The 13,355-nt window shown below is 40.9% G+C and overlaps 1 protein-coding gene across 1 annotated transcript; it reads right to left on the reverse strand.

The window, feature by feature from the left end:
- Nucleotides 1-3,306: 3,306 nt before the first annotated feature.
- Nucleotides 3,307-12,972, reverse strand: LOC124606149 (T-cell leukemia homeobox protein 3-like). The gene is made up of 2 exons (XM_047138114.1): nt 12,968-12,972; nt 3,307-3,658 (listed from the first exon to the last, which is right to left on the reverse strand). The coding sequence occupies exons 1-2, from the start codon at nt 12,970-12,972 to the stop codon at nt 3,307-3,309; spliced, it is 357 nt and encodes a 118-aa protein (XP_046994070.1).
- Nucleotides 12,973-13,355: the final 383 nt, after the last annotated feature.

Consider the following 13,355-nt stretch of genomic DNA (forward strand, 5'->3'; position numbering starts at 1 on the left):
ACTTTTCACTATGTATTATCAAGCTCTAGCATGAGAACACCTATCTGCTGGTGGATAATAATTTTTATTTTTAATGCATTTTCATTCGTTGTCAACACTAACGATATCTGACGTTTTTGACTCCCAGTGAAACACAGAACTATTTGCGAGATCACTGTAAGTTCAAGGATGTTATTCCGGGCTGCTGGTGGAGAAAAATTCGATAAGTGGCGTCTCTTTGTGTGTAGTCAACAACGATATGTTCGGGGTTCGATTCTCAGTCAGCACTGAACACTTCGTCATACTATTTCTAGTTCAAACGTGCTCACATGTCGCTGCTGGTGTAACAAACCCATACTTAACGTTCTTTTTCTCTAGAATATAACAGCGATACGTGCCGGGTTGGAGTCCTGGGTAGGAAAATTAATGTTTCGTCTCGTCATTTCAGTTAATACATCTAGCTACTGTCGAGAAACGACGACATGTCAAAGTTGATTGTGCTTCGATAACAATCCTATTAGGTTCTGGGTTAGAATCCCTGTCCAACACTAAGCTTTAAGTTACTGCATTTCAAGTAAGTTACTTGTGAAGAAGCAGTCACGAAATCTTAGTTTGCATGACCTGGGTTTGAATTCATATGCAAGTCGAGTCGGTTCGTCGTGTTATTTGAAATTCAAACATATTCTCAACTAGCTGCTCGTGAATAACGTAAATTTTTAATGACATTTTGTAGTAAATAACAAGTATGGTATGTTACTTTGAAGAGGAAATCATGAATACGACGAACTTACTACGTACATTACCTATCTGACGTAATAATGAGAGTGCTAACATTTCAGGTATGTCACTTATTGCAATAAATGCGAGCTTACAAGTCTTAAGGACAGTCTTATCTGTGATGAGGTGTTCCCTGATCTTTTTAGTATCGTGGTATTACTTTACATCCTGAGTTATTGCGATACAGAGCAGTGTTTTCTGGTGGTGACTTGTTGGAACCATTTTCAATAGTCAAACGACCGATTAGAGGAGCGATTAGAGGACCTGCTAGACAGCTGCGTTATGTGGGTTGCATGGGAATCAGGCAAAATGCAATCCAGGTCGTTCGGATACTTTTGAGCATGACTGTACTTCGTTAACAATCCGATTAGGTGCTGGGTTCGCATCCCTGTCACAAGCTTTATATGATGGCATTTCAATTTTAAACATGAGCATACCTTGTTCCTTGTGAATGACACCATATTAAACGTCGTTGGGAGTAGTTCCCAGGACGGTAACTGTTATGACGGGATTCCCAGTTCAGTACAAACATTTTCGTCATTTATTTTCAAGATTTGAATTGATAACTGATACTGGTGCAAACGTCTATACTTCACGTCTCTTTATGTCTAGTGATCCGGTCTCAATAAGGCACAAACAAAGCTTAGCTTGGTTAGCAATGGCTGTAGGTGCTGGGTTTGAATCCTGGTCCAGAACGACGACGTTGGTCATGTCATTTAAAGTTCAAATTTGTGCACACGTAGCTGTTGATGTGTTGCGAGAACAATGATGTTACTGGTGATTCGCTGTTAATGTTGAGATTTCCTTAGAGTGCTTGTTGCTGTTAATCGCGTTTTCCTACTGGTTCGTCCAATATCCAGTTTCCAGAGCCACTCATCGTTGAGCGACCTTCAGCACGAGGATGGAAAACCTTTTAGAGAGCAAAAACTTTTTTTCCAATTGCCGTACAGCTTTGTAACTCCGTATATTGTCTCAAGTATTTAATTTTGAGTAAAGATTACTGTATGATATATGTAAAATAATCCGTTTTCTCAGAACTTTTGGAATGTCACTTGTAATTAAGGTTAGCTTATGAGTGTTATGGGGTGTCTCATCGCTTAGAACGTGTTTTCTAATATGTTTTGTATGACGATATTAGTTGACGCTTAGACTGACTGCCATAAAGACCTTTGGTCTCTTAGTAGTCTCTTGCGGTACCCATTGTGTGTAGTCAAACGACTGTACCCCACAGGATTTTGGTGTTTAGAGGACCTGCAACACAGCTACGTTATGTTGGTTGTATTCGACAGTGACTCACTTTCTTTGCTGTCAAGTGTACATAAACTTTAAAAAACAAAGTTCTCAGGAAACGCAATTTAAAGTTCAACCTAACTTTTTTCCTTGTCTCACTTCTTCAGAAGGCACCACATTTACACTCTTGGTCGACTTTCCCCCCAAGGCATCTCTTCTGGTTTCTTGTTGTCTGTCTTCTTTCCTTTACCAGGTCTTCAACTGACTGTTAGCTCCACAGACGTTCTGTAAATCTATTTTTCCATGATGTCTTGAGTAAAATTTCCTATCTTGAAGCCCATTCTTTCTAATACCTTCATCCTCCCCACGTTCCCATCATTAAATACAATAACTGCATCATAAGTTGCAATTCTGGAAACTGTATTAGATGCAAATGTGTTTTTAGAGCATCGTTTCCATATGGGTGAATGTAGGGGCTCATTTGGGTTTTGGGTTTTGCCATGAACACACCTTTTGAGAAGTGCATAATCGACCAAAGATGATCTATAAAACCAAAGAGTATGTACCACAGCCTTCTAGGTGTATCCTACACACGTTTGGTCGAAAGTAATACACAGAATCATTGTTCACTGAGCTGGTATTAAAGTGGTGCCTCAAAACGTGGGCCGTGACAAGGTGACCGCGTCACATTTTTAATTAATTTTCAGGCACTTCAGATGCGATTTCAACATTGAAACTTTGGGAACTTACTGTGCATGAGTTGTACTAACAAATAAAAAATAAGTCGAAAATTGACATTTTTGGTCAATTTCATCAACGTCCTCCCCTAAAGCAGAGCGTATGACTGAATGATAGGCAACACACATCGGATGCGAACGCCGCAGATAGTGTACGGCACGCCGCCTCTCAAAGGTATAAAAAGTCTTGAAAGACACCTGGCGTCACCACGAAGAGTCAGCGAACAGTTTGTATCTAACAAAAGTTGCTCCCCAAAACATGATCTCTCACCCCTAGACGTTTTGTAGCAAGGTCTTTAAAACAGCCTATATAATCTGTCATCTTGGTCCGCTAACTTACTATTCCCCCATTCCCTTCAACATGTGCATAGCTACTTTGTAATTGCCACTTGGCAGTGGGTTTAAAGGGTCAGTCTTCTGCAGTCTTCCTCCAGTTACAGCTTCTGATCCACGTTTACATTTTGCCGTAGACACACAGCTTCCGCAGTTCACATCTCGGGGATCGTCAGATACATTCCCGTCATTACCAGACAATCACTAAGCAGGCGGATAACTTCCACCAGAGACGGCCTCAATGCACGTCTCAAAATCTGTCCGGGAAACAGCAGAGCAGAGGTCGCCGGCCTGGAGACACGCGCCAGCGGCAGCAGACGGCGGTAGCGGCGGCGGACGGTGTAACGAGTTTGTTGCAATTATTTCGTGTGGGCGGAGCGATCCCTGAGTGAGCGGCGGAACAATAAGCAGCCGCCGGCTTGCTCGTTATTCGGGGCGAGCCCGCGCTGATGAGCGGCGAGAGCACACAGTAGTTAGCGCGCGCCTCCAGGCGGCCGCCGAGGAGCCCAGCCCTGGGCGGCGGGGGTGGCGGGGGCGGCGGAGGCGCAGGAGCAGAGGGGAGCGGGGAATTAGGGACGCGCCCCGCGCGCGCCGCCGCGCCGCTCCGGCGACGAAAGATTTACATAGGATTATTTACCGGGATCCTTCTTCTCGGAAACTTACCGCGCATATTTTAATCGTCTGCAAAACAGACTTCCCGAGGGAAACTGGCAAGTGTAGTTAGTCGGGACTTAGTCGCGCCTCAAAAACTAATAAGTTTGCCAGCCGCCGACGCGGCTTGAGGACAGTCGCTTCCGCACTCACTGGGACCCCGCTAAGTTCGAGGAGCTAAAACAGGTGTATACTCGCTGGTTCAAGGTGATGTTTTAAAAGTTTGCGGTCCCGTTCCTTCCACCAGTACAAGGAAAAAAATATCCAGTGAACATGGACTTAAAAATGCATACCTTGAGAACTATGAGCACTTATGTAATCCCAATACTAAGGAGCACTTGTCTTCCACTGCAAGCTCTTTGCTTTACATATAGCGAGAGGAAGTAATATGGACTGAAACAAGAATAAAAATTCTGTAAACATGGGCTGTAAAATGCAAGAGCTCTGAGTACTTGTTCATCCTCGATACTGTAAAATCATTGGTTTTACAGCAAGCTCTTCGATTTCCAAGTGTTGGGAGGAGGTAGTATGGACCAAAACAATAAGAAAAATTCCTTTGTACATGGACTCCAAAATCCATAGTATAGAGCAGTTAGCACTTGCCCAGTAGATGAGATGTGTTTCACTGTAGTGAAAATGAACAAGTGCTCGTAACTCGTAAGGCATGCATTTTACAGTCCGTGTTTACTGGACATTCTGTCTTTGTTTCGGTCCATACTACCTCTATCTAACATATGGAAACCAAAGAGCTTGCAGCAGAAGAGCTGTGGTTCACAGTATCCTGGATGAAGAAGAGCTCATTAAGCTATGCATTTTGGAGCCCATGTTAACTAGAGTTTTTTTCTTCTTTTGGTGTAAGGAACTTGACCCCAAACGTCATTCTGAAACACGCTACATATGTTATTTCACTATGAATACCAATCATCATTTATCACCAGAATAGCCCATCATGAACCTTACGTAAAATCGTTAATTTACTAGTTTTTATAACATAATGTGATTTGCGAAAAACTGAACAAAAGCCTTCCTGTGTCACCCGTCAGTTTTCTTGATGAGATACACCACAAAGAAGTATTAATAAATGGATACTCGCAATATTTTTGAATTCTTGGGTGCCGAGCTCTACCTCTGAGTCGATCGCTCTTCGTTTGTAATGGTGTATTCCATGGCGAGGCGGAGCTTCTTCTTAAAAGTGTCAGCGATTTGTTTTACCTTAATTTACTTGGCAGGATGAAGACATTGAGACGGCCTCCAGCCTTTGATCTGCAGTCTGAGTTTCTTTATGCTTAACATACCACTTTCCATAAAATGTCAGATCAGTAAGAACCACAATACTAATAATGTTTAAGAAAATTGTCATCGTAATTGATACAAATATTAAGATATTGTCAGTGCTATCAACATGGTAATAAGAAAGTTTGATATGAACTGATACTGTGTTTCTTCTTCACACCTGTACGATGAAATGACAGGAATGCGTTCCTACACGTGTCGAACGTGTACAGGCAATGTAGCCTATCGACTGCGTGCAAATGAAAAGTGGGGAAATTGATTTTAAGATGTAAATACAAAATTAATTCATATCAAGTATAATCACAGATATGGTTTTTTCAAAAGAAATATTTATTTATTTATTTACCGTATGGTATTAGGAGGAGGAGATTAGTGTTTAACGTCCAGTCGACAACGAGGTCATTAGAGACGGAGCGCAAGCTCGTGTTAGGGAAAGATGGGGAAGGAAATCGGCCGTGCCCTTTCAAAGAACCATCCCGGCATTTACCTGAAGCGATTTAGGGAAATCACGGAAAACCTAAATCAGGATGGCCGGAGACGGGATTGAACCGCCGTCCTCCCGAATGCGAGTCCAGTGTGCTAACCACTGCGCCACCTCGCTCGGTGCTTGTGGTATTACATATGAACAGCAACCAGGAATGTTTTTACAAAATTTTACAAAAGTATATTAATTTCATAATTTATAACTTAAAAATAAGTCTATAAATTCATATCTAATTTGTCAATCCATTCAAGGGGTGCCTCTGTCATTTCAAAGAAATCTTCCAAGTTCCCATGGTAGGCTCTTCTGTTACAGCTTGTTACAAAGATATTTGTTTGGCTTATCAGTAAATGCTAACACTTTGGGTTAAGCTTTACTGTGATGTTATTGATATAAAATAAATCAACAAGTTTACTCTTACTAGTTACTGCTTAATTTATGAAATAAATCTAACAGTGAGTTGTAACACAAAACGTGTTCTTTCATTTGTTTGTAGTAAATCTCAGTCAAATTGGATTACCAATATAAGTTAAGTAAAATTAATGTTGACAACATAAGCATAACGTCAGTTTCTAGTGCGGTTATGGTAGATCAGTGCTGTCTGAACATTTCGCATGAACTGTGAGAAGATTTGGAATTACAAAAAGAAAAGGTAATTCGCTTAAAAACTCGGATCGTCGGTACTATCGGCAGCAGCAGCTTTAGCAGTGGGCATTTCACACACGAGTACATACCGCGAAAAATGCCATCTCTAGACTTTTGCTTGCGTTACAGTCCACAAAACATTTCTGAGAATGTATGTTTGGAGTAGTGAATCATGGAAGAGAAGAGGATCGAAACGTTTGAGAGGTATTGTTACAGAAAAATGTTGACAATTAAATGGACTGATAAGGTAAGGAATGAGGAGCTTCTGCGAGGAAAGGAATGTACGGAAAACGCTGATAAGAAGAAGGGACAGGATGGCAGGACACCTGTTAAGACATCACGAAATAACTTTCATAGTAGTGTTGGGAGCTCCATAGGGTAAAAGCCGTAGAGGGATACACGTGCCTCAAACAACTGATAGAGAGCGTAGTATGCACGTGCTATCCTAGTATAAACAGTGTGGCGTGCCTTGGTATCGCAGTGTTTTGCAATTTTGGCAGGACTACAACAAAGCCAATTACTTATTATTAGCGTAACATGAGGTTTTATTTAATCACTGCCTCTCCCGGCTAATGGTCCTTATTTTGTTAAAGAAATCTCCACCTGGGATCGTGTAACAATGTTGTCTGTCAAGAAGTGTAAATGGCACTATGTTCATGCACAAAAGTGATGTTATACAATTTACCGCTACTGTCATTAGACGTGACAATACTTTTCTTTAAGCAAAATGAACTGTTTTTACACACAATACCACACGTGCACAACACTAATGTATTCTTTCCTGTCAAAAATATTTCATAAAAGTTCTTACGAAATAATCAGGCTTCTTACTTTAGTAGAGAAAAAATTCTATCGGGTAAGATGCTGTTGCACTTTATTTAAAGATTGTTCACAATCTAAGTGAAATTTATTATCTCTGAGTGGGCTGTGGGTCATTAGTACACAATTATTGTCGCAATAATTGTCCATCAAGATTTTTGTCTGTTTAAAATTTCAATTTAAAACTGCCGCTGCAATATTTCACTTAGATGGCAGCTAACATAAGACAATCACTGGTTCAGGCTTTGTTTTACTATTAACTAATAATGTACCGGGTGATCAAAAAGTCAGTATAAATTTGAAAACTGAATAAATCACGGAATAATGCAAACAGAGAGGTACAAATTGACACACATGCTTGGAATGACATGGCGTTTTATTAGAACCAGAAGATTGCAAAAGTTCAAAAAATGTCCGACAGATGGCGCTTCATCTGATCGGAATAGCAATAATCACCATAACAAAGTAAGACAAAGCAAAGATGATGTTCTTTACAGGAAATGCTCAATATGTCCACCAACATTCCTCAACAATAGCTGTAGTCGAGGAATAATGTTGTGAACAGCACTGTAAAGCATGTCCGGGGTTATGGTGAGACATTGGCGTCGGATGTTGTCTTTCAGCATCCCTAGAGATGTCGGTCGATCACGATATACTTGCGACTTCAGCTAAGTGGCGGCTGAGCACACGATCATCACCAAACGACGCGCCCAAGAGATCTTTCACGCGTCTAGCAATATGAGGTGGAGCGCCAGCCTGCATAAACATCGTACGTTCCAGCAGGTGTTTATCAGCCAGGATGGGGATGATGCGATTCTGTAACATATCGACGTACCTCTCACCCGTCACGGTAGCAGTTACAAAACGAGAATCACGCATTTCCTCGAATAAAAAAGGCCTGATAACGGTAGATGTGGTAAATCCAACCCATACCGTGACTTTCTCGTCGTGCAATGGAGATTCCACGACAGTTCTAGGATTTTCGGTAGCCCAAATTCTGCAGTTGTGGGCGCTGACAGACCCTCGGAGCGTGAAATGAGCTTCGTCGGTCCACACACGTTACTCAACCAATGGTCATCGTCCGCCATCCTTTGAAACGCCCATACCGCAAATGCCCTCCGCTTCACTAAATCGCCAGGTAACAGTTCATGATGCCGATGGATTTTGTACGGATAGGATCAGTGGGTACGCCTAAGTGCCAACTAAACAGTAGTGTACGGAATGCTGGTGCGACGTGCGACTGATTCTGATAATACAGCTTCACTAAAAGCGCCTTTTCAGGTAACATCAACATGCTGCGACTGCTGGCGCATCTGATTCTCTCTCTCATTACAGCTCCGTTTATACACGATTGTCATGCGCAGTCACTGACGTTTTACTGTCCAGCGCCATCTGTCGGACATTTTGTGAATTTTCTTTCTTTTTTTTTTTTTTTTTTTTTTTTGTTCGAATAAAACATGTATGTCAGTTTTTACCTCTCTCTCTACATTATTCAGTGGTTTTGTTAAGTTTTCAAATTTATACTGACTTTTTGATCACCCGGTATATTAAATCTTTTCTGTACCTCTACTATATGCATTAATATTTAAAAGTATTTCTCAGTGTTAATCACTTATTATTCAACATTTTACCAAATCACTTATTATTCAGCAATTTACCAAATCACTTATTATTCAGCATTTTACCAATAAACCGCGCTTCAGATCAATAGCGCTAATGGCTGCGCTCCATTGTAGCTGAACAGAAAACTTATCATTTATACAGGACTAGAATCAAATTAAAATAAATATTCAAACAGACGTTTTGATTTCAATGACACAGAATCTCTATTTTCCAAATATTACTTAACAACGTGATACAATTTTTACAGACCTCTGTGCTACAAGACATCAATCACATCCGATCGGTACAACAGTTCGAACAAGGAGGAGGATTATTCTAGAAGAATCATAGAAATCAAAAGATAGATTTTCATTATCTTTTCCCTTATCTTTTCCCATAGGTATTGTCTGAGATACAGGTTTTTACAGGATATTTAATTATGTCACTGAAAATAATTATTTATTATTTTAGTAACGATGAAGACCTTATTCATTAATATCACGAGAATGTTCACTCAGATTCCACACAAAATGATGTCGTAAACAATTTTCTGAGTAAATATATGCTTGAATATTGCAAGAGTTTGTCAGTGGGGAGGAATTCGTGGTGGGCCGCATCAAACCAGTCAGGAGACTGGCGACTCTCCTATTTTTCTAATCTCGTCCATCGATTTTCAATTAAATCGAAGGTTTGAGGTTTCCAGATTTCGGTTTCTTAAACTACCCCAAATATAGAACTAAACCACTATTTCTACGAATTTGTACTAATCCGTAACATTTTCTTTTCACAATGGTATTTATGTTCTTAGCCTTATTGTAACAGAGATTCAAAACTTTTTCAAACATGCACTATTGAACTAATGGATTAGTTGTCGAAGAATATCTACACCCAAGAGAACTTACAGTGTACCATCAACACAACTTTGCTAGTTCAGATATATTCCATTGAAACGTATTCCATCTTCATTTTCACAGTTTCCAGTTCTGGAAACTTTCTCTACGAATGCTGAGAAGAGTTCTGGTGGTATTATGTCTCCTTGTCTGACTCCTCTTTGGGTAGTAGATTTTTCGCTGCCTTAACAAAAGGCAAGTGGATATTGCAACACTGACGTGTCTGTAGTTTACTGTACTACCATAGACTGAAACAGAGCCTGTTTTGTAATGACTGTGGATGTACACAGATGAGACAAAACATTATGACCATTTGTTTAATAGCTTGTTTGTCGCTCTATGGAACAAAATACGAATTTCATTCGGCGTATACGGAAACTTGTTGGTAGGTTTTTGAAGGTATGTGGCATAAGGTGTCTATGCACAAGTTACGTAAATCGTGTAAATAACAGGCCTCTGCTATGCGTACGCGCTGATGGCGCCCGATGGAGACCCATATGGGTTCCATAGGATTTACATCAAGTGATTTTGGTTGTCGAGACACCAACGTAAGTTTACCGTAACGCTCCTGAAATCACTGTAACACTGCTCTGTCTCCGAGGCACGGACAGTTGCACTGCTGAAAGATATCACCGTCGGAGGACACCTCAAACATGAAGGGGTGCACGTGGTACACATGTCAGCATATATTCTACCACAGGTCTCATGAAAGGCCAGGAGAATGTCTTCAATACCATAATATTGCTCCCACCACCCTGTGTCCGTGGCGCGCTGCAAGTTTCGATCCGCTGTTCACCTCGATGACGGCGCTTGTGGAGACGATCATCGACTTATTGTATACAAAAATGTGATTTAGTCTAACAGCCGAGACACGTTTCCATTGATCGGCAATCAAATCCCGATGGCCGCGTGCCCATTGCAATCGTTATTGAGGATGTCGTTGGGTGAACATGTAGGAGCGGTCTGCTGCGGAGCTCCATGATCAGCAATGTACGATGAACACTTCTGCTTGCACCAGCATTGTGCTCTTTCGACAGAGAAGTCACCATCTATCCTACTTTACAAAGCAGGCAAGCCTCTGAACGCCACTTCGTAGACCACTAAACATTTCGCGCCTAGTGGTAGGTTCGCTGTCCTCCTGGTCTTTCTGTAGATGTTCACGACAGTGGCGCGTGAACAGTTGACCAGGTTCGTCGTTTTCGAAGTACTTGTTCACAGGCTCTGCGTAATAATAATCTGCCCTTTGTCAAAGTCGCTTATCTCAACGGATTTCTCCATTTGCAGCCCATATCTTCGCTAGGGCGACCCCCGTCCGTGTTTGCCGTTACAGCGGCACGTGCCCACAACGCTACCAGACGGCACCTAACGTCGCGGTTTGAAGTGGTCATAATGTTTTAGCTTATCAATGTACATTTTGTTGAAACTAACCAAAAGTTAGATACTGCCAACAATGTACAGGAGTAACAATTAAAGCCATGAAGCCATAATTTCTATTTATCATTTGGAGTGGGGTGGCCGAGCGGTTCTAGGCACTTCAGTCCGCATCCGCGCGACTGATACGGTCGCAGGTTCGAATCCTGCCTCTGGCATGGATGTGTGTGATGTCCTTTGGTTATTTAGGTTGAAGTAGTTCTAAGTTCTTGGGGACTGATGACCTCAGATCTTAAGTCCCATAGTGCTCAGAGCCATTTGAACCATTTGAAGTGAGGAACGGAAACATCGATTTCATATATTGCATCAATCTGTACATCTTTATTTTCGAGTGCAGAATCGTATGTACGAAATATGCTGGAAAACATGTCCCCGTCCGGCCGTCCTGATTTCTGTATTTTGTAATTTAAATAAAGCGAATGCAATTACGGTTCCTTCCGAAATTAACGACGATTTGCCTTACCCACACTTACTTCCGATCGGTCGCGAAATGGAAACCACAGGGAAAATCCGGTAAAGCTTTGCACAGATGTGTTGGGCAGTGTCTCCAGTATGCCCGTCGAGCGTGTCACGTCGCTCTTTTAATTTCTGAATGAACAGCGAGCACGTAAAGATGCGTATGGAATAGCGTCTCCCGACAAGCATGAGAGCCTGTTTACAGATTTCGCCTGTGTCATGCAGCCCACATAACACAAATGTTGAGCAGTTCCTTCTTCATGCCATTTCTCGGTCGCACACTGTAGGGGCAATGAAGACGTTCCTGCAGCGTTTCCGATGAGAAGTGTTTGATCGCCCACAGTAAAGTCTATAATTGGTTCCCCCTGAGTCTCATCTCTGCTGACAAGAACCGCTGGCTGTGAAGACAAAATTTTTCCACAGTCAACGAGCTGCAAACCAGTGCAGATAACTGGCCAAAAGCACAGGCAGCTGCTTTGTGTGACGAGGATATTGAAAAGTTGATACAACACTACGACAAAACTCGAAGCTGGAGCTGCGATTATATAGAGAAGTAATTGGAAGGTGTACCTAACTGTTACAAATAGAACGTTTCTGGCTATCATTGTGGTTTCACGACCGATTGGAACTTACTTTCTGTGCAACCGTCGTATTTGTGCAGCCATGAAAGAATGAAGAATTCTTAAGTGCTTGTGATATGTTATAAACTGCAATATTACTTCCTATGGAAGCATGATTTGTTGAACATTCCTTGCATTTTTCTTTTTGTGGGAAGTTGTGATATTTTATCCATATCCTCTTCTAAATATTTACGTGGTTACAAAACAAAACATACCGTTAAAATATTAAATTTCTATAGTACATCATGTTACGATGTTAACTTAATAATGAAATAAAACACTGACTTATTCTCGGAAGATTCCGAATGCTGTACACACATTAATAACTATGTTTGTCTGACGATATAAAAACTACAGAACAAAACCCTAGATCAATCTCTTATTCATGAATAGACAGGCTTTCTTTTTCAATTAATATTCACTTCGTATTTCCTGAGAGAGTAACATTTATTTAATTCCTGTCGCACCCATCCCATTTCTAAATTTCCATTCTTCTATGTAATAAAGGTACCAATCAAATACTTTCAGTGCTTAATTTCTAAGTTTTGTGTAAATATGTTGCCCAACAGACTAAAACTAAAATATTTCATAGTTATACTGTTATCACATTGATTATTCCGTCGGTTCTACGTAGAGTATTTTATACATTATGAATGAAAACACTCACGACACTGATGTGATATTCTACAAATTGTATATCAGACAGAATGATATCAATGTCGTGTGTATTTTCATTGATAATGTATACAGTTGTCTTTTAACGGAACGGATGCGGTAACTAACGGAGTCCGTGAATTATTTCTACACAGGAATTCTTAGTCATGACTAATAGAAGAAATGTGTGAAGTTCCACTGTCAGTTGACTGAAGAGTTCTGCAACTGAAAAATTAGACATCAGCCGTTTCTTGCAGTTTTTACTGAGTAACTACTCTTTCTCTCTGTTATATTCTCCAGTTATGATAAGAACCTCTAGGTAGTAACTGACCCTTATCTTTGTCCGCATTCATTGCCACTGCTACGTACCGCATTAAGACAATTTCTCATCTTCAGAGTGTTCTGTTCGCATTACTGATAAAAGGTTTGTTGAGACCTATGAATGGGTGACGAATATTCGAGCTTGTACTGTGTCCTACAGTATCAAAATTCATAACACTCGAAAATTCAGTGGCTTGAGTAAGCAGTTTACTGAAGATGTGTGCTTATTCCCCGCAGTAAGTGTGGAACGATGGAGCTCTAACAAATTCTCACGAAAAACTACATTCCGAAAAGATTTGAGCGACAGATATATCTAATGCAGATGTGTGTAGACTGAAGTGGGTTTTACTTTGAAAGCGACTACCTCAGATTTAATATATCTTGTAGGTACCAAAACAGCAGTATCAGCCTCGTTAACTTGATATAACATCTCGTG

This window comes from Schistocerca americana, chromosome 3, assembly GCF_021461395.2.
Source record: "Schistocerca americana isolate TAMUIC-IGC-003095 chromosome 3, iqSchAmer2.1, whole genome shotgun sequence".
NCBI classification, from domain to species: domain Eukaryota; kingdom Metazoa; phylum Arthropoda; class Insecta; order Orthoptera; family Acrididae; genus Schistocerca; species Schistocerca americana.